This window comes from Gymnogyps californianus, chromosome 18, assembly GCF_018139145.2.
Source record: "Gymnogyps californianus isolate 813 chromosome 18, ASM1813914v2, whole genome shotgun sequence".
In the NCBI taxonomy this organism is placed as follows: Eukaryota; Metazoa; Chordata; class Aves; order Accipitriformes; family Cathartidae; genus Gymnogyps; species Gymnogyps californianus.
In genome coordinates, this window is record NC_059488.1 from 1,894,343 (window position 1) to 1,915,905 (window position 21,563).

A 21,563-nucleotide genomic window follows, 5' to 3' on the forward strand; every position below is an offset into this window, starting at 1 on the left:
ATGCATCTCCAAGTCCTGCTGGGCCCTGCTTTTTCCCTGTTCCCTTGTCACCTGGCTGTACTTGGGGTTCCCAGCAGACCCTACCGTTGCCAGCCCTACCTCCCTCGCAAGCGGTATGTGCCACGTCTGGTACTGACATGTCGTATACGCCGCACCCCGTTGCCAGCTCCGCAGCCACATCAGCTGTGCCCTGGCGCTGCTGGGACACTGGGAACTCCTGCCTGTGCTACACGGTGGCACTCTGCCATCACACCTTCCGGGTCCTGTCCCCTGCCATTGTCACACCTGGGTTTTGTAATCGAGCATTCGGTTTTGTGCCAAAATATGAGCGCTGAGCGGCATTCCCGGGAGCCTCTTAGCAACAGCACTCGGGCACTACTCTGGGATTAACCATGGGTGTAAATACAGCGACGCAGGCGATTAGCTCTGAAGTGCCCACTTGCCAGCCAAGCTTCACTGTCCAGTCCTTAACGCTGTTTCACTGACTCAGCCTAGGAAAGAAATAGTTGACAGAAACGATAGAAGGCTCTCAAATCTTGACTGGCAGGGGAGGAGATGAATAATGGCTGGATTTATTCTTTTGTTATAAAGGCAGGCGGGCATGCAGCGAAACTAGCAGATGTCAGGTTCAATCCCCACAAAGGGAGGCGTTTTCTTTGCACCAGGTGCAGATAAAACTGTGGGATTCGTTATTTCAGGATTTATGGGCTTTCCACGGGCTCAAAAGCCAACCAGACAAGACCATGAAAGAGAAATCCATTGAGATCTCCTGAGTACAAAGGCCCATTGTTGGCTCTGTACGTGCCTGAGCCATGAGTCACCAGAGGCGGGGAAATGTCACTACCCGCTTGCCCAGTCTTTATCCTCAACCCCGGGCACCCGCTGCGGGCCCCAGTGAGGGCGACGATCCGGGACGGTGCATTGTGGACCTGTGCTTCAGCCGAGTAGAGCGGGTCATGTGTAAACCTTAAATCACCCGTGTTATTTAAGCCGAATCACAAAGAGCTGCCTCCTTCCATTTAGCTCTGGTTTGCCGGCTCGCAGCCGAGCAGCTCCTCGGGGCGCACAGCACATCTGGGCATCGCACAGCTCCTGGCACGCGGGCAGCTTTGGCAACAAAATACTATTTTCAGTAGTACCGTTTCCAGGTATCATTTGAAGAAGGTGCAGTTGCTCTGTCCTGGCACGGGAGTGCAAAGGTAAGAGCCTTATCAGCAGGAAACGGTGCTCCTTCCTGTAAACACACCTGTGTTTTCAGCAGCCCGGCTGGAGCGGGGTGAAGTCGCTCACATCGAAGCAGCCCAGCATGCCGGGGCGCGGTTCCACAGCTCCCGGGCAGGCCGGGACCATGGCAAGTTCTGGCCAAAGGTTACTTACATCACGGCGTGCCACGTCCCCCGCGCCTCCCGGGCTGAGGATTTCGGCACACAGCGTTATCAGAGGCGTGGAAAGTCCTGAGCTGTTGTGCGATCGTTTCCTGATTGCACAGACTTCCCAAAGAAACCTGCCAGTGTTTGATAACAGGCACTGCCTGGAAATAACGCTGCGGCGGCACTTTTCCCCGTGCATTTGTGCCCAACAAGCAGCCGTCGCCAAAGAGTGAAGCCGGCAGGAAAATTGCTTTTCCACTTCACTGCCATGTGCCGTGGAAACCCCCACTTGTCTCCTCCAGAGGTCTCCTTAAAACGCACCTCTGACGGGCCCGATAAGACACTCGTCCAGTGCCAATGGCTTGTTCCTTGCTTGCCATGGCTACTCACGCCCGGACACCTGCTCTTCCTCGGACTGCGGTCGAGCTAACGTTGGGTGACCCTGAAAGGTGTTTTTCGCTCCTGTCCTCCTTGGCTGGCACCACGCGGGCCAGTCCAGGATGAGGGGAAAGAGCAGATGAGGGGTTTTTGGGCAGGGTCGGTCACGGTGGCTCCTGGCAGGCTGGAGGCCCCGCAGGGCCTGCCCGCAGCCATGTCCCCGAGCCTGGCACCCCAGTGCCTGGGGGCTCCTGTGTGCGAGGGGAGGGCGGCGTGGGCAGCAGGGACCCCGGCGGGTCACCAGCCCCGGGGACAGGGCTAGCCATGTCCCTGAAAGCCACGTCAGGGAACGCCGCCCGTGCCAAAGCCCGGCTGCTTCCAGGCGGCCCCCGAGGGGCTCTCCCCGCCGGACAGCGTCTGCCACGGCCCCGCACGGGCCGATCCCTTTGACACCGGCCCCAACGCCGGACGGGGAGCGGGCCGGCCGCTCGGCCCCGGCCAGCGCCTCAGGGAGCCGCCTGCGAGCGACGGGCCGCCCCCGGCCGCGGGCCCTGTCATGGCGCCCGCCCCGCCCCGCTCCCGCCGCCCCGCGGAGGGCGGCCCCGGGGCGGTACCGCGGCCGGCGGCGGGGCCTGCTCAGGTGCGGCGGGCGGAGGCGGCGGCGGCGGGTCGGTAGCGCAGCGCAGCGCCGTGCCCCCCCTGTGCCGCCGCCATGAGCAGCGCGGAGCCGCCGCTCGGGGCCGGGCCGCGGGCGCAGCCCGCCTGGAAGCGGGAGATCCTGGAACGAAAGCGGGCCAAGCTGGCCGGGGCGGCCGGCGGCGAGCCGGAGCCCCCGGCGGGGGAGCGGCTGGTGGTGGCGGAGAGCCTGGGCCCGCTCCGCGAGAACCCCTTCATGCGGCTGGAGAGCGAGCGACGGCGGCTACGGCAGGGGCTGCCCGAGCACGGCCCCGGGGCGGCGCGGCCGCTGCAGCAGCTGCTGGAGCTGTACAGCGCCGTGCCCGGCATCCGCACCATCCGCGCCGACAACATCCTCATCATCGAGTCCCAGCCCGACGCCGCCGCCTGCTTCGCCGAGGGGGACGCGCTGCCCGGCCGCCGCCGGGACCCGGCCGCCGCTGCCGCCGCCTCCTCCTCCTCCTCCCCGCCGCGGCGCCCCGACCCGCTGCGGGAGCTACTGGCCCGCCGGGGCGCCGCCCTCGCCGAGATCCGCGCTGACCAGGTCGTCATCTACGAGGCGGCCGAGCCGCCGGAGCCGCCCGAGGCGGCCGAGCCGGGCACCGTCAGCCGCCTCCTGGAGAAGTTCGGGCAGCGGCCGCGGGGCCGCCGACGCCGCGGCGGGGAGGCGCTGACCGGGCCCGGGCCCGGCGCCGTGCCAGGCGGGGCGGCTGCTCCTCCGCAGGTGGGACCGGGCTCCCCCCGGGCCGGGCCGGCAGCGCCTCCGGCGGTGCCGGGCTCCCCCCGGGCCGGGCCGCCCCCTCCGCAGGTGGTACCCGGCTCCCCCCGGCCCTCAGCGCCCCTCCAGAGGGGACCCGGCTCCCCCCGGGCCTCGGCCCCGAAGGCGGGGCCGGCCGCCCCTCAGCCGCTGCCGGCTCCCCCTCGGGCTGCCACCCCCCCAGCCGTGCCGGCCGCCCCCCAGCCTGCTGTCCTGCAGCTGGCTCCCCCCCGGGCCGCCCCCCTCAGCCCGCGGCCCCTCAGCCGCTCCCGGCTCCCCCCCGGGCTGTCACCCCCCAGCCCGCGGCCCCCCAGGCAGCCCCGGCTCTCCCCCGGGCCGCAGCCCCCAGGCGGTCCCAGCCGCCCCCAAGGCCGCAGCCCCCCAGGCCAACTGCTTTCTCCACAAGATCGGCTCCAACTCCTTCACCGTCACCCCCCGGGGCCTGCCCCCCGGCAGCCGGGTCCCCGAGCCCGGCACTGTCCCCGCCGGCCGTCCCGCGCCACCCAAGGGACCACCAGTGCCATCCGCCAGCGCTTCCCATGCCAGAGCCAACGCCAGGAGGCCAAAGCCGGAGGAGGCCGAAGCGGCCGTGTCGCCCCCGCCCAGTGCCAGTCTGGCCCCCAGTGCCACCGGCTCCACCCAGCCGCTCTCCGCCTCTGCCCCCCGGGCCGGGGGCTCCTTCGAAATCCACCCGGCCCCCAAGCCCGACTTGGCTGCCATCCCAGCCCACGACCTGCAGGCCCAGGCCCTGGCCAAGCTGCGCCTGAATTCGCGCAATTCCTTCCTCTTCGTGCCCCGCCGGGAGGGCGGCCCGGCTCTGCCCCTGGCCCAGAGCGCCAAGCCGGGGCCGCCGCCACCACCCTCAGAGGAGAAGGCACCGAAGGAGCACCCGAGGGCTTCCGCCCCGGAGCAGGAAGAGCCTGTCGCTTCCCCACCGGCGCCTCTGGATCCGTTGGTACCTGTGACTTACATCGATGACATTGTGGAGCCGGACAGCGGGGAGCTTTCTCCCAGGGCTGGCTCGGCTGCGAGGACGGGGAGCTTGGCCGATCAGCCTGGAGGAGCTGGCCCTGACCTGGAGATGGAGTTTTCCTCCGTGCCCCTCTACAGACCACACTCTGCCCCCCACCAGAGGGGAGGCAGCACCTTCACTGTTGTGCCCAAAAGGAAGCCCGTGGCCTCGGGGCTGCAGACTCTCGCTGATGCCAGTGGAAGGCCGCAGCGGGAGGAAGAGGAGGAGGAGGAGGAGAGCAAAGGAAAAGGCAAAGCCGTGGAGAACGCTGATGGGCCCCAAGTGGGGATGTCCCATAAAAAGCGCTACCCCACGGTGAACGAGATCGAAGTGATCGGGGGGTACCTGTCCCTGGAGAGGTCCTGCATGAGCAAGACGGGCTCCCGCCGCAAGAAGGTAACTGCTTGGGGTGTCTCTGCGCCAAACAGCCAGGCTGGAAGTGGCTCGGTACTACTTTGGGCTTGTCTCTCCATGAGGCACCGGGTGGGAAGATGGGCAGTGTTTTTCTGGTCCTTTTGAGAGCCAGAGGCTTGCCCTCAGGGAGGGGGCATTGGGTGCTATTCCACCAAGTAGATGAGGGTGGAATATGACCTGTGATAACTGCAGGGCCTCTCCCGCAGTCGCTGCTTGGAGGTGTGATGACGGAAAGGAAAATATTTCAGGTATTTAGAAAATCGAGACGAGTCGCGTGGTTTGAACGGCTGTGGGCTCGCCCCCTCTCTTGCTCTGCTCACTGTGTCTGGTGGGTGTTGGACATGTTGAGCTCCCTGTGGTCACTGCCCGGCTTGTGACACACTACAGCGGGCAGCGTGGCATTGGCGTCTTCCCCGCATTAGTGATCTATTGATAGAGGCTCAAGAATTAGGTCTCTATTAGGCAGAAAGAGATCAGCAACAACTTAACTCCCTTTGATAGGATTATACCACCTGGCTGTTCATTCAGGATGTGCAGCTACAACTCTGAAGGTCCGTGAGATGTCAATTGCTCCAAGTGTCTTTGGAGTGAATGCCAGGTTTTCTCACTGCTTGGGATCTAACTTGGATCCTTGTGAGCCTTAAATTGAGAATTAATCTTTGTATGGCTTGGTGAAATGCATATGGATGTGATAAAGACACAGTCATGCTGAAAGAGTGGGTTATTTTGCTGCGCTGGAGGAGTAGGCGTGAATTGTTCGGCTCTGAAAGCAGCACGCCGAAGTGACAAATCCCGATTTCTAGGTCTGTGACGTGACATGTTTTTCCATAGCGGGAAGTGTTGTTGGACGTTCCGTTACCTAAATTCGACTAAACATTTGATGGACTGAATCCACATGGGTGCCTGAGGCAGTGAGCATTATAATTTGAGGAAATCCTTTGAATAGGGTGCATCTCATTTAGAAGGGAGGCAGGGAGTGCTGTTTCTGTGGCTTAACGTTGTTAAATTCCTTCATAAGAGCACACAGTCCTTATTAATTTGATCGTGACTAATGCAGGTAGCAGATCTGGAGCATGAGTGCCATGAGATCCAGAACAAGCAAATAAGCAGGAGTGTTGATTCTCACTCAGTGCTCCTGCAGTTTTTCCTTGTCCTCCTACAGGGAAATGCTTGATCAGACTGGAATTGTTCTGCTGCTTAAATACCTGCTGCCTTGCACTCATTCCAGCTGTTTTCTTGGCTCTGCTCAGTTCAGTTTAGGGTATTAATTGGATTTACACCAAATCAGGTGTGTGGTATAAATGGTGAAAATATCAAGACGGCATGTTACAGTTACGGGTACTCTTAGGATGGAGCAGAAAATACAGAGGAAACCTTGTGGGACAAGACTCTTAGATAAGCCCTGCTTCTGATGCAGGCAGAGGAGCTGATTTCTCTGTGCAGGGTGGTGCTGTTGGGGCAGCAGCCTTGCTGGTAAAAGAATAAAGCCTCAAGTAAGCAAAACCAATTAAATAGTGCGCAGCGGAAGCCAGCCTTAACAGTACAAAAAGGAGGGAGGGAGACGAAGACAAGGCTAGCGCAACGACTGAATTGTTTAAGGTTGGTCAAACACTGGAACAGGAACGCAGAGAAGTAGTGGCATCTCCATCCTTGGAGCTATTTGAAACTTGCCTGGGGAGAGCCTTGGGCAACTGATAAGGTCGGACCTGCTTGGAGCAGGAGTTTGGGCTAGAGACCTCCAGAGGTCCTTTCCCAACCTAAAATATCATATGATTCTTTGAAATTGGTTAACAACTGTTTTGTCTGTTCAGTGTTGGATTTATGTGACATTGGGCAGGTCACGTGGTTTCTCCGCTATGTTCTTACCAGCTTAATAGCATTAACTATGCCACTCTGCAGGCACTCTGAAGATGAAGTGTGCTAAATACTGCAGGATGCATATACAACTGTAACGGCGTTTGCTAGGAATTATACGTGGGGGAAGTCCTGCATGAGAACTTGCATAAAGATCTAGTTTCTGAAGAGAGAGATTAAAAGGCAAAGGAGGAACTGCCTGTTACATTGCAGAGCTCAGGAGGCTGAAACAAATGGCGACCCTTTGGAAAATAAGATCCAGCTTAAGGAGAAGTAGTAGAGACACAAGTTTCTGGGTAAAATTAAATGTGGCGATGTAGTGGCAGAAACACCAGGTTTTCTTTCAGTTCCCTTCCTGCTAGGGGTGGCAAGCATGGAGTTTGACTTTGTAGAGAGGGTTTAGAAGATGCTGATGCTGTAGCAAATGGAAAGATTTCTGTTTACTCTTAACCTAGAGGATGTTTGTGGCTTTTACTCTGGGTAATAAGGCTGTGTTGATGCCTGAAAAGGAAGGAGCTAGTATTAGGACGCATTCCTTGGTTTCTTCCCAAGAGATCGCTGTGTGTCACCAAGGCAACCGGCCAAAAACAAGGATTCTGTTTTGTAGATATGTCAGGGTTTTCAGAAACTTGATTTTGGCCTGAATTGGGCAGAAGCAGACATTTCCTGTGAGCTGGAAGCTGCAGTTCTTTGGTAAAACCAATGTCCCTTTCTCTTTTGGGGGTATCAAAATCAAACCCAATTCTGGTTTCAGTGAGCAGCTACCTGGGTCTTCTGGGGTGATTCTCTCCAGGCAGACCTGCTGGATGAGCCCACCTCCTGCTGAGCATCTTCCTTTCCAAACCTTGCCTTGGATTTGCTGAAAGGTCTTCAAGTATGCTCCAGGCTCAAGAAAGTGGTGTTTAGTGAAACTTCGATGACTTGGAAAACTTCATCCGCTTGCTGACGCCCAGCAGGAATCTGGGCGAGACAAACAGCAGGTCTAGCACAGCCTGGAAATGCCGCATTGGCGGGTGTCTGTGCTTACAGCCAGGCCTAATGATTTATTAGGAGGGAGAGAGGCGGTCGTGGCAGTTAGACTGATTGTTCTGTGAGATGCAAATTGTGTTTTTCTTCAAATGTGGAAATTTGGCCTCCCTTTTCCGTCCCCTTGTCTGGCCACTGATTGCCTGACTATGGTGGAGATGCCAGCAAAATGGAGCTGATTTGTCCACATCCTTCAGTCCACATCCTCCGTGGCTTTTTGGAGTGGGAGGGTGGCTGGGACAGGGTGGGAGTGGGTTCCAGCACTGGTGTGGTCTGCATGGAGGGAGCTCCAGCCCCCTGCTCTCAGCTGTGCGGCTGCAGGATTGAGTTGTACTTGTGACTTTGCTGTGGCCTGCTGGTGTTCAAGGCCTTTCAGGAAAAATAGCTTTATTGCTCCTTCCAGACACTTCAAATATGTGAAGCAGCTGTTTGTTTTGGGGTTGGAGCTGGATCTTGAGCTGATGAGGGAGAGGGAGAGAGAAATGCTGTTCCTGTGTCAGAATAAAAAATGGGTTGCCATCTCTCTTGTGCAACTAGAGCTGCTGCGGTGGGACAGTCGTCACTCACCCAGGGCTGTGAAGGTGAACATGGGGTTGTGTGTGATGGGACACGATCAAGATCTGCAGGTGGAGGGCAGAGCCCCAGCCGTGCTCGTCCCGGGGAAACGGGCTGCCCGCGTGGGCAGGGAGTTTGAGCTCTTGTCCTCCTGCAGGCGTTAAGATGCCCTTCACGGCGGTTCATCTACTCCGTGGCTGTTCCGAGACCTCTCCAAGCGGTATCACAGTTCAGATAAAGCAGTGGGGGTGTGACTTCAGTTTGAAAACTAAGTGCTGCAAAGCGCACGTTTGCAGCTTCGAACGGATGTGCTGGGTTTGAAGCGGAGCGCTGGGCAGCTGCTGGAAGAGGCTGGCTGAGCCGTCAGCTCTGACGGTGAGGACAGGATACGTGCACAGGAGTGGAAGGAGACCTACTGACCTTTATTCTAGACAGGGAGTGGGGGAGAGGATGCAGAGCACTGTTGGTGACCTCTGTTCAGTGCTCGTCTCTGTACTCTGTTATTACAGAAGAAGTAAAGACACTTCAGCCTGATAGCAGCCCCAGGAGGAAGGGAAGGCTTTGCTGCAGGATGTGGATCTTTGGGATCTCAGAGGATAAAATCTAGCTCAGCTGAGCTGACAGGAATCAGTCTTGGTTTGGTTACCTGCCAGAATAACGTACAATAAAGTTGTCAGCAAGATGGAAATCTAGGTTTCTGCAAAACATGTGACTGGCATGTTGGAGCGAGTGATTGGAAAGGACTGCAAACTGCCGAGCTAGCTGGGGTCCTGAGAAGTAGTCGTCTGTCTACTAAAGAGCTAAAGAGGCTTCATGTTCTCATCTTGTTGGAGGCTGGACTCTGCTGTGAAGGTCCTGTGTGTACAGAATTTGCCCCGACTGTGCTCCTTCCTTATGTCTGGTCACTCCTGCAGTTCATCCCAAGTCACAGTATGTTTGTCCTCTCCAGGACCTGGCACCTCTTGGGGATCCTGCAGGAAAGGTGACTTCTGGCCAGGCCACCCAAAGTCCTGTAAATAACAGGACTTGAGAGCCAACAGACATCAGATTGTTGACGGTTTTAATGTTTTTTGCTGGTACCAGTTGGCAGTTTGCCGAGTGCTGGAAGGTGAGCTGCAGCCTTGTGTGAACAGGGCTTACAAGAACAAGGTTGGTGGGATCCAAACAGTTGGAGGCTAATGCTTTCCTGCTTCTTTGCAAAATTGTCTTCGAAGATGTTCAGCTTCAGCTGAACTTCAAAAAGTTCCAGCTTACATGGACTTTAGCACGGTCCATTTTCTAATGTTTTCAGCTGCATAATGCCTGAATATGGCTTCCAAATGCCCACTTAAATGTCTGTTAAAAAAATTACTCTAAACAACCCTCAGCTTTTCATCATGGGCAGGATTGGGCAGCAGTTTTGTTGGTCTAACCTGCTGAACTTCTTGCTCTGTAGCTTTCCATCTGTTCAGTTCTGCTGGAGATGGTCTCCTGTGAGAACCAGGTGTAGGCTCGAGATGTTGGCAGGGATGAACACTTCCAACTATTGCCCAGACCTGTTTGGAGCAAGTCTGCACAGTGTGGAATCTAAATACTGGTGACTGCCTGAAGTATTTTTTTGCAATGTATAACATAACATAACACGCGTAGATTAACCTGGTGGTAGAAGCAAAAATCTCTCTGCAAAAATTACTTAGATTCCCTCGTCTCTGTGTTTTGGAGGGGTCAGGACAAAGATTTGTGTTATTTAGCTCTCAGAGAGCTGCGTGTTCCTGTTCTGTTTTCTGTCTCATGGCTGTGCTCTGCTGGGGCAAATACATCTGCCGCCTTTAAGGAGGGGCTGCAGTATGTATCTGACATGGATGTATTGAATTTTTGGTAGCTGAGGTCAGCAGTGACAAGTCCTGCTCAGAAAATATGTGTCTTGGATGATCAGGCGTGGTCCCTCCCCTGCAGAGGTGATTTCCACTAGCTGTCAGATGTGAGCAGGCTGTTTCACCCAGACTGTGCAATTTCCCTGCCCTTTTCTAATTCTGCTTATTTTCAGCCTGTGATGTTGATGGCTGAAGACTCTAGAAACCAAGATCTTGTTGCGGTTAGAGTTTTTAAACCACCTCACAAGCTGCACCTGAGGCTATCGGTGGGGAATTAGGTTGTATTTTGTTTCCCCGCTGCCTGCCAGCTCCTTGAAGTGCTGGTACTTTGTTGTACTAAACCCCTGGCAGAGCAGATGAGTCATATTTATCTCATCTCCATAGTGGGAAATTTTCTGTGACTGAGATTCTCCATGGCCTCGCCGCTCCCATGCTTCGCCTCGTGCCACAGCGACAGTCTGAGCTGCTCCCAGATTCCTCCCGGTTATCTTCCTCCCATCCCCTGCTTGCCTACCGCTGTCGGTAGCACAGGGAACGGGACAGAAGAGCTAAAATAGAAACTCTTACGCAAATAAGAGACGAGCCTGCCTTTGAAGCTGGTTAGGACGTGCCCAGGGCTCAGCCCGCCCCAGAGCTTGAGAGGAGATTTGGAGTGCTTTGTGCTCTGAATTCTGATCACACGGATTACAGTTAACGTTATCTTAATCGGTTTCCTTAATCTGTGGACCAGATTGGAGATGGTTTATAATTTCCCTCCATCTCAAGTATCCAGCTTGTCTTGGGTTTGGATTTTCCTCCCCACTCTGCTTTTTTCCAGTACATGGTCACGGTGTTCCTGAGAAGAGCTGGGGAAGTACACACTCAGGCTGGCTAGGGCAGAAGTCCTGCTTGTCTGTGTTCTATGTGGGAGACGGTAGGAAAAATTAAAATGTTTAGTTTCCAGGTTCAGTGGCAGTAAAGGAAATCTCGGTAAGAGCTGCTGCAGCAGCATCTCCTTCACCTCTGGGGTTGTGCTCACTCCCCTCCTGAGTGAAACCTGGGCAATTTAAAATCTATTTACAAACCCAGACTCTTCCTAGTGACTGCAGTGGGACATGGGTATGCCACGAAGCTGTAACGATATCACTGTTTGGACAGTTTGTGTAGGAAGAGTCACGTGAAGCGTCTGTATCACACAGAGAAACTTGACAAACATCCTGGGAAAATCTGGACTGAAGGAACTTGGTGCTGATGTTTTCTGAGAAGTGCCCTTCAGATGATCTTGGGAACTTGGCAGGATGGAGCTGCTCTTTTGTAGGCATTTGAAGGACTATAGCCAAGCTGAAGAAAGTATCTCAGACGTTATGAGAGCAAAACACTTGCATGCTTAGGGAAATTGTATAGCTTGCAGCTAGTGAAAATGCAGGTCTGAGGGCATATCTGTAAGCCTCGTGGTGAACGTGCTGCACTTAGTCACTTCTCTTCGAGGAAGTATCTTTTGCATATTAGTAGTACAGAAAAAGGGCAAGGGAGACATGAACTCTGTCGTGCAGCTAATACTGTTCATATCCCTGAAGCCTTTTGGTCCTGAAGTCCAGAATGAGCTCCTTGCCTGGATGGGAAGTAATTCTGTTCCCAGCCTCCCCATATTTCCTGGGAAATGATGCTCCATCTGTCCCGTTCCAGCTGGAGACCGTTCACTTGCACCAAACCGAGGTATTTGTTTGGACTGCTCCGGTCAGTCTCAGTTGCACAGAAATGTTTGTGGGTGGCATCTCCCAGCACTGCACCGCGTTGTAGCCACAAATTGTATGCTCAGAGTTGCCTGTAAAGCAGAATCCTCTGCTGTTTGGGAGTTCTGTGCATTGTTTATGAAGATACCAAGTCTTGACGCTAATTGTATCTTGTTTATGCCTGCTCTCTTTGTGTATTCAGATGAGATTTGTTTCATATATGTAGGGAGATTTGTCCATTTCTTATGGGCCAAGTAAGCAGTATTTGAATTGCTGTTAAATTGTGGAAGGCTCTGGCTCCTCTGTCTGCAGATGTGCAAAGGAATGAAGGGATCCTTGGGTGAATAGCTGCTTTGTACCGTGTCAGGCTGGGACTCCAGCTGCCCTGTGGTTGGTTGGGCGCTGGAATCTCTTCTTCTTTGACACAGTCAAGGGAAGAGTTAACAAAGCTGCCTGCCCTGCGATGCTCTCCGGGACTGTCCCTACCCTGTCACTTCTCATCAGGAATTTGAAACTTGCCCGTGTCTTGTACAAGGAGTTTAATATTTCGAATCTCCATGCATTGCTCCTATCTACCATGTGCTTCAGCATATTGATTACACAGAGCTGGCTTTGTGGATTGCCTTGTAAATGGAGACTTTCTTGTTTTGCCTTGTGGCTTGGGAGCTGGGATGTGATCCTGGAGGCAATCTCTCCTTTGCCAGCAACAGAGTGCTTCCTTGACACGATACTGCTGTAAATCTTTAGTGCTGCTAGCTCTATTCAGTAACTAACTCTGTGATGCAGTTAATAGTTGAGCAAAACTCAGTGTTGCTCTTAGGAAACGCTTCTTGGAAAAGCATGATCAAGTGAGCCTATGGTGGAACAGCCAAGTCCTGTGCTGCAAAGCTCTTCTTTTTGTACAGAATGACAGAAAAGCACATTTCTGAAGTGCAATCTGCAGTTTTCTGGGCATACTTAGGCTGCTTCAGCCATAGTAGTACAGGGTTAATCTGATATAGGAACCAAGCCTCAAGTCTCCTCCATTTCTAGGGGTACCTGTCAGGGAAAACCCCTTTCTTCCTGTGTCAAGGAAAAGCTTTAGAGGTACAAAAGCTCCTTATCTTCTCCCAAATGACAGCAAATGCCTCGGTAACATGCTGATGCTACTGCAGCCCCTAGGGGACTATTCCAGGCTGCTGCGCATAGAGATTGTGCCTGGAGTTATTCAACAATTTGGGCTGACACATGACTATGTTTTCAAGACAAGTACAGGCATGTAGATAAGCTCATTGCTAACTCCGATGAAATGGCTCATTTTCCCCAAAATCCTTTATCTGAAAGTTTCAGAGAGAAAACTGCATCGCACGGGAGTTGTCTAGATCATTGACTACAGGTTGTAATGAAAAAAATGAAGGTCCCCGCAGAGGTATGCAGTTTATGAACTGCTCCTCCACCTCCTTTTACTAAATCTGCTGATCTGTGAGAATGGTCAGACTGGGTCAGATGGAAAGACCAGGGTAAACCCTTTGGGGATCTTTGTCCACCATAAAATATCTGCTTCTACCCTCTGTTTCCAGTCTCACAAGCAGTGATTTGTCTGTGCAGGAACCTTCCCTTTCACCCCACGGCAGCGTGGAGCTGGGAGGTTGCTCGGTGTTGAGAGACCCACCTCTTTGCATGGGTCCTGAGCTCTGCTGGGCAGAGCCTCCACCAACCTCCCGAATGGGTTTTGGTGCTTGAGGAGCTTTCCTGCCCAGCTTGGGGGGCTGTTTCTTGCAAACCCCTATGGGATGCTCTATATCAACAGGCTTCCTGATGCACTCCCAGCTATCTGCTGCTGCAGTTTTCAGGTATCTGGTGTGACGTCTTGTGCTTTCGTCTCGTTGACCAAATCTTCAGACAACCAGTGCGGCAGCAAATGTAGCAAAGCTCAATGTAAGACTGCACAGCAGCACAAGGTTCTTCAAAACACTGATTTTGTTCATGCTTGTTCTCTCAGAGATATCAATCACTTGCTCTTTTGTATTCACGCTGAATTGTTTTCCACCCTTCCTGCAGATATTAGCTGAAACTCCTGCTGCTGTTGCTGAGAAAGGAGGAGGCATTTCATTGACCAGGTGTGAAAAGCTGCTTTAAATCACACCCAGCAGCACATCGGCAGCCCATGCATGTCCTAGGGAGTCAGCGCAGTCCCTAATTTTGTCACTTCAGGATTATATTGCTTGGGGAGAGAGGATGATTAGAGGAAAATTAGTATCTGAAAAGAGCAAATCTTGATCCCTGGTGCTACTCAGCTGTTTGGATCTTGTGAAGTACTTGGGTAGCATAACCACGTTACCAAAAAATTGCGATGTCCCTCTTGTTGCCACGCAGCAGCCACTGCCCTCTTACGTAGTCTGGGGCAGCAGTGCGGCGGGTTTGGACGTGCTGGAGGTACTGTGTGGTGTTAGCAGGGGCAGGGATAAACTCCAGCTTGTACTTCATGACTTGCCATCCCATCCAGCTCCTCCGCACACTGAGCGGGGACAGCAGCAGTGCCCCTTGGGGACAGCAGCCATGCCCCTTGCAGCCTCCTGCAAGAGCCATGGGTTTGGGAGATGGCTGTTCGCAATCGCTCTGCAAGGAAGGGAAAATGGGCTCAGTCGTTTTCAGTCCTGTTGTAGGCTGCTACTATGGGGATCCCTATGCTGACTCTGATTCTCCTTGCTGGAATATAGTTAAAGGGTGATTTTTTTCCCTCTTTTTTCTTTTAATGGCTAGAGCATTTTTTTTTTTTTCCTTACTATTATAAGGTGAGGATTTGGATTGCCAAAGACGTTCTTGTTTAAAAGGTGTAAAACACCCTACGTTAGTTTAAAAGGTGTAAAACACCCTACGTTATCACTTTGGCTTTGCCACATCTGCCAAGAAGCAAATGTGATAATGGGTGGAGAAGAGAAAAGTCACACTAAAGAGATTGCTTCTGGAGTTGATGCAGATTAACCGCATGGTTTGCTCCTGAGACTTATGGTGACATCCCTGGTTTGTGAGAAGCCATCGGGTGTTTGCTCTTTCATTAACTGTGGAGTCTTGCAGACTTTCCCACTTCAGCTTTTGGAGGCGAGGTGTCTGCTGACTTTCATTGTTCATGTCGCAGGGTGGTTTCTGTAAACTTGTTATTTTTATTTCTAATATGTCTCTGTACGTGGGGGCTCTTTTGTTGTTGGTCTGGGTCCTGACAGCCTGCATCCCCTGAAACAAGGTTGACTTTTTTTTTTTTCCCCTTCTTTTCTAAGTGAGCCCTGTATGACTACTCAGATTTATGCTTGTTGGGCGATGTTTACCCTGGCTTCTCTTTCCTGGGTACTCTGTTACTCATTACTGTTCAAATCCTAGCAAATAAATAAATTATTTTTGCTGTGGCAACAAGAATCTGGTGGCTGAACAGCACAATATTCCCTGAAGAGCCTGCCTTATTCTTCCCAATGTGGCTCTGATTGCTGGGCAGAGTATTAATACATAGCTACATGGGTTTGGGTTGGACCCTGGTTTTGTGTCACAGTTCTGGGTGAAGCATTCAGCTGAGGAAATAGTGACAAATCCCTGCAAACATCCACAGCTGAAGGGTGCAAAATTCTTCCTTTCCACAACTGGCAGCTGCTGCTGAGGCAGAAACGGGAGAACCACTGCTGAGACACGATGAGCAGAATTCTCTGCCTCGGCTCGAGTGTGCTTGGCTCTTCTGGGATATGTTTTTCTTCTAAAGAAAACGACCTCTGTCGCCTTTTGTGTTTCCATAAAAGTCTATATGGTCTGGCAAGGGGCTGCTGGCTGTGCAAACCTATTGTCTGTGCCATTACTGGGCTCTTCATTTTTCTTTTTAGATGGTTTCTGGGACTGAATCTGCCTGTATTCCCTACACACGGTGCTCAGTTCTGCTCATTAGCTGCTCAGAGGGTTTCTTAAGGCAGCTATGGTGACCCACGTGTTCCCTAGTTTTGCCTGAATAAGTTGCCCTCCATCTTCTGTTGGATCAAGTGGAGCCACTTTGGGCTTCCACTGAAACCACCTCATGCTTGGGGAGGGGAGCTCGTGGGGGGAACCCAGGCGATGCCACGGCGGGTTTATCGCTTTGAGTTTGGGGGCTGCTTTTGGGGTTCTCGCTCTGCGTGGGCGAGGTTGACGGAGCGCCCCGGGGGGATGGTGGTGCAGGGGAAGGCGGCTGCTGGGGCAGAGCCTCTTTGCCAGAGTCCGACCTTGTGCCAGCGCCTGGTTGTTCCTCTGGTGTTTGCTTTGCCGGGGTGTGTTCGAGTGCTTTATTGCAGAGCAGCCATAGGGCGCTTCCTGCTTCTTGGTAGCAGCGCACGGGCTGCGGGGAGGTGGGACGCTACCGTAGAGCAAGCCAGCGTGGTTTTTGGGGGTGGGGGGGTCTTGCGCTGGGGTGCAGTCACACCAGGCAGGACTGCCTGGTGTCAGCCTTTGCGTAGGCTGCGCTGGCCCAACCGGAGGTGTTGCTGAAGCAGCAAATTATCTTGTTACGAGCTCTCCCCCAGGCTGGGGCCCTGGGTGCGTGGGGCTGGCACTGCTGTGGTTAATGATTGCTCTTTCTGAATAGCTTCAACGTTGCCTCCTACAGCTTTGTGGCCTCTCTGCAGCAGGTACCCGAGAAATCCCGGTGGCAGAGCGTTCTGCAGGACACCCAGCCTGGCTCCGGGGAGTGAGCGTGGCCCGAGTCGAATTGGCTGTGGGCAAGTGGGAGCTGCTTTAGTTCAGGGCTTAGGCTGGGCTGTTGGTGTGTTGCCTCTGGGCACTGCATGGGGGGTGTCTCCTGGTTATTTCTGCTGCTTTCTACTCTTCAGTTTTACTCCCTGGTGAGGCTGTTTTCTCCGCTTGCACTACATGCAGCTTTGGTCCAAACTGGACTCAAAGTCATTTTTCTTAGAGATTTCCTCCTGATAGTAGAAAACCAGAAAAACTTAGTTCCATCTCCCAAGCTTAAATTCTAAACCACATCTCTCCTGTCCCCTTTATTTTCCATGTTCAGCCAAGTACTACTTGCCCTTCAGCACAGTTGCCAGCACTGGTAAGTGGCCTGCGTCCAGTGTCTGGTTCTGGGATAGCTTTTGAGCTTCCAGGAGCCCTGGACACCTCCACCCTCGTGGCCTTCGTGCCTGGCAGCGTGGCTCGTCCCCGCAGTACAGACGCCACATTGTGAGCGGTCACTGCCCGCTCCGCTGCCTGGCTCGGATCAGGGAGCATCTAGGTCAGCAGCAGGGGTGAGAAATTCAGGGAACAGCAACTGGGATGCTCTGATCTTCAGGGCCATTTTATTCCAACCCCTTTTCTCTGAAATACAATCACTCCTCTCCCCATGTGTCATCTGGAGAAGGTCAGAGCAGCTCTGGCCAGGGCTGGGGCAGGGAATGGGGAAAGGCAGCTGGTTGCCCTGTCTGCTGTTTCCATCCTGCCTTCTCCTGGGAGCGTGGGGAAGGGAGCCAGCCTGTGTCCGAGGTACATCCCGGACTCAGGCAGGGTAGCACACGGCTCCGTCGTGTGTATTTGCAGTGCGGAGGAGGCGTTGGGTACTTACTCTGTTACCCAGATTTGATTTAAGCTCCCCTTGCTGCTTTTCTGAAAAGCAGCAGTGAAACGCTCGCTGTCTTGCCTTGAAAACCCTTATCACCCACATAGCTCCAGCGTATCTGTCTGTGGGCAGCGCAGGATAACGCAGTAGCAGGCTGGCTCCCGCTCACTGCCGGTTTGCAGGCTCTAGCCCCTGTGCAGTTGTAGGTTTGGCTTCAGCAGACCCCGATGGCAGGAGCAGCATCACACCAGTGCTCGGTGTACAGGAGATGCAGAGAGGCGGCGGCTGCTGTTGCAAGAAATACATGCATCTGGGCAGCATGCAAGGCTGCTTGATAGCTGCTTGGGGCCACGTGCCATTTCTCAGCCTGTGGGGTATTTTGTATATGAGGGAAACTGCACATGTGGCACACGGGGCAAATGTGCTGCACTTTCTTCTTGCCAGTTATTACACAGCATCAGAAGAGACTTCTGAACCATCCAGCTCCTACTGCCTGTCACAAGCAACCACATCCTTTTAATTCTGTTCATAACCCTATTAGCTTAATTTTAATTGTAGTTAGAAGTAAAGGGATCACAACACCCTTTTAGGCAGCTGCTCCTGAACCTTGATCCATGTTGGCTAGATACTTCCCTACTTTTGGCGCAAATTTATTGCTGGCAAGCTTATCCTCCTTGTTTGTCTGTTGTATGCTGGCATCAGCTGTTCTTCTCGGCTCCTTGGTGTTTATTTTCTTGGTGTACTTACAAAGAGCTGTTACGCTTTTTCTCAACCTTCATTTTTGCTAGCATGAGCAGGCTGAATCTCCTCTCCACCAGCTGAGATGACTTGTAACCAGATCTTCTAAGCGGAATGGTCGATAATGATTAGGACATGTAAGGCTGCAGGGGAACAACGCCTTCCCTCAGCTTTTCCTTTCAACTTGGAAGAGGACATCTGGAGTTACTGTGTCTGGATTTGGGCATCCTGCTACAGGACGGATGCAGAGAAACTGGAGCATGTCCAGCGGAGGCTACCAAAGTGCTCCTGGGGCTGGAGGAAATGGCATATGAGGAGAAGCTGAGGGAGCTGGTTCGTTGAGCCTGGAGGAGAGAAGGGGGGAGTCCAATTGCTGCCTTCCACTACCTGCTGGGTGTTACAGGGAGGATGGAGCCAGGCAGTCCCTATTTCCAGTGGAAATGCCTTGCTTTATTCCCGGTTTACTTAAGCAGCATCCTAATGACGATTACAGTCCTGTAGCCAAGCCAAAATTTTCTTTCTCAGTTATTCACAGGTGATGAAATTCTCTTAGAGCAAGGGTTAGTCTTAAACATCATCCCATTTCTAGTGTTCTTGCTCTCCCGTTTTCTTCATGACCCATAAAATCCTGTTTTTCCTTGATGAACTCCCATGTTTGAGTCATCTTAATTTCTCAGTCTCCCAGTTATTGTGCAAAGGTCGTTAGTGAGAATACTAAATAAAACTGGCTTCAAAACAGAACCTTTAAGGGCCTCCCACTTGTACAGTATTTTCCCTCTCTACTACTAACTGTTACCATCTCTCCTTTAGCTGCTTCCATCTTCTCACTTCTGATATTAAGCCCTGGTTTTATCTAGCTTAAATAGCTTTTTGCCAGGATGTCCTCCCAAAAACGTAGTCCTGATCACTGATGTCTCTGTCGTCTAGAGCATGGGTACACAAACGAGTTGGCAGGCATTAGTTAGCAATGTCACCTTTCCAACATGAGAATGCTTTCCTTTCCTCCTTGGCAACACTGATCCCTCTTGAGGGACATGCCGGCAGCTCCTCCTGGCTGCTGGGCATCAGTATGCAGATGATGGCAAAGTATGCGCCAGGGCAAAAAGCCAGAGGTGCTCTCAACCTCTCAGCCTCCTGCCTCCATCCCATCTATTTGGCTACCTGCCTTTGCGGTTTCTGTCAGCGTGGTAGGAGATTCGGCAAGGCACGTGGGGAAAGGTGGGGGGATATGCAATGGCTCCTTTAAACCAGGGTGAAGCCCTGACGTGGGAGGTGGCCTTTGCCAGAGCAAGTATTGAGATCAATGGTTTCTTGTGCTGCTTTCTAATAATTCTCCTTTGCTGTTGTCTAGATGAAGATCTCTTTCAATGAGACAAGTTTGCAGACTATGTTTGAGTACCCATCAGAGAGCTCACTGGCAGAAGAGGAGGACGAGGAAGAAGAGGAAGGACATGCTTCTGAAACAGAGGAGGACAAATCTTGCACCTTTTACATTCCACGCCCAAATAGCACTTTGCATCCCAATACACCTAACTCAGGTGAGCGAGGCACTGTGGGGTTACTGGTGGTGTCTGACACTGTCCACGTTTCCTACAGACCCTTATGGGGCTCCACACAGGTGGCAGTGCTAACGGAGGTGACTTCTGCCAGCTGACGGCGGAATCGGAGCTTAGTGGGGACAGGGCTCGAACCAGAACAGGGAACTGCAGATGGGCGGCTTCCATGCTGTCCTGCCAGGATCCTGATCCCACTTCCTTTTGGGGTGGTGAGAAATATTTACGTCAGCTTTGTCCTTCCAGCAGATTTATCCAGCTACACCCCAAAGCACTCTGTGAAGTTCAGCGAGTGGCAGGAGCAGAAGTATGAGGAGATGCCTGCCGCAGAGGGACCCCTCCTAAAGGAAGCTGATTCCCATGGGAACCAAGTCATGGTGAGGCTTTAAATAAGCAAGTCTTGGCTTTGTCCTGCTGTGCTCTTATCCGGTGCTGGGGTTGGTCTGGGCAGTGGATGGGACGGGATGTTCCTTCCAGCAAACGCCTGTGTGTGTGTTCACTGCCCAGGGAGGCATGCCACCGCTCACAGAGGGATCAACACAAGGTGCCGCTGCCACTAGCAGACCTGCCTCTCCCTGTAAATGTGTAAAGGAGACTTGAGGCAGCTGGCACACTTTGTACTCCAGGGCACGTTTGGAGGGGGGAATTAAATGTGCTCGTTAGCCCCGGGCAAGGTGCCAGCGCAGCCTTCACTGTCCAGAGGCGTGGGTACTCATTTGCTTTGGATTTGATGACACCTCCATGTCAACTCTGCTTTCTCCGCAGCTCACCCCAGCAGAGAAGGGCGGACTCTCCGATTTCAGCAGCGAGCCTGCTCTGTATTTTTGATCGCTTCATCTTCTAGCCTGCAGCAGCAGCTGCTGGACAAAACGTGTCAGTGCACCTTCCGAATGTCCATGTAAGCACCACGGAAATAAGCTTCTGGGTCCCTCCCTCACCACAGTTTTCGTTGGATCCTAATGCCAAGGGTGGACTAGATGCTATTGGGCATCTTCGGAGAATATTTGCACTGGATTCTGGGACCTAACTACTACTTTTAAGGCGTATGATTTATTCTACCTGTGGCCTTGCATATTCCTTGTTCAAGATCAGCTGCTGGTTAGGCAAGCATCTTAAGAACAGATCTGTAATCCCGGGATGGATGTAGATTCTCTCAGTGCTTATCTGAGTCCACTCATCCAGGCACTGTATGGGGTCTGGACAGCTTTTGTAACACTTCTCCCATCAGAGGCCCCAGTGAAGAGTGGTTCTGGAGTTGGAGCACTGGGAGTATCTGGGCAGTTAGCTGGATTCACAGAAGTGGTTGTGATTTGACAGCTAGGTGCGGTGTCCATTTGGAAAACCATTGAAGGTTCATGGTTTGTTCTCGGCATGTTTCTGGGTCTAATTGCACTGAACCATCATGGAATTAATGTGCCAGTCATGTTCTTGTGAGGGACGCTGAACGCACTGTGTGAGGGATGGGAAGGGGAATAAATGCCTTTAACTTTAGGTGTCATTTTTGCACTGATCTGTAAAGAAGTGTCCAGGCTGGCTTGAGCCTCCCAGACATTGGCCATAGCTTTGATCTGTCCATACCCAGCTCTGGCGTCCAGTCTCTAGTAACTGCTGATTGTGCTTCAGTTTGCCAGTTCCTCTCGTTGCTTTGTTCCAGCACCTAACGGGGCCAGGCCCGAGATTTATCTGTCTTGGTTGGCGAGGAGGCTTCCTTCTAGCCATGCTTGCTCTGCTCCTCTAATGCAAAGCACAGGAGGGCAATTTCACGCCTTTCTTCTGCAGAACTTGAACAAGGAATATGGTTTTTTTTCTAGGATTTTTATAGTTCTATGGTAATTGTTTAATGCAGCCAATATGCAAAGGAATCTGCTAGACTCTTCCATTTTAAGTTTTCTACTACTGTAAACTCAGGGTCAAAATTGCACTCTGGAAAAGACGGAACACTGCTGCTAATGTGATTTGTACTTCTGGGATTAAAAGAGATGCGGTTGGAATAGATACGCCTCTTTGGGCTTTATGAAATGAGTGGTACCCCAGCGTGTGGCTCTATCCAAAGGAACAGGCTGGTATCTTTGATTAAATTTGATACTTTTATTGGTTTGTCTATTACATATAGATGATGAA

The 21,563-nt window shown here is 52.8% G+C and overlaps 1 protein-coding gene across 1 annotated transcript; it reads left to right on the top strand.

Annotated features, from left to right (window-relative positions):
- The first annotated feature begins 2,459 nt into the window (after window positions 1-2,459).
- TPRN (taperin) lies at window positions 2,460-21,437 on the top strand. The gene is given in 6 exon segments (XM_050908023.1): window positions 2,460-3,415; window positions 3,418-3,519; window positions 3,522-4,588; window positions 19,241-19,427; window positions 19,689-19,819; window positions 20,208-21,437. Coding segments are annotated over 6 exon segments (2,505 nt in total). The 5' UTR covers window position 2,460; the 3' UTR covers window positions 20,271-21,437.
- Window positions 21,438-21,563: the final 126 nt, after the last annotated feature.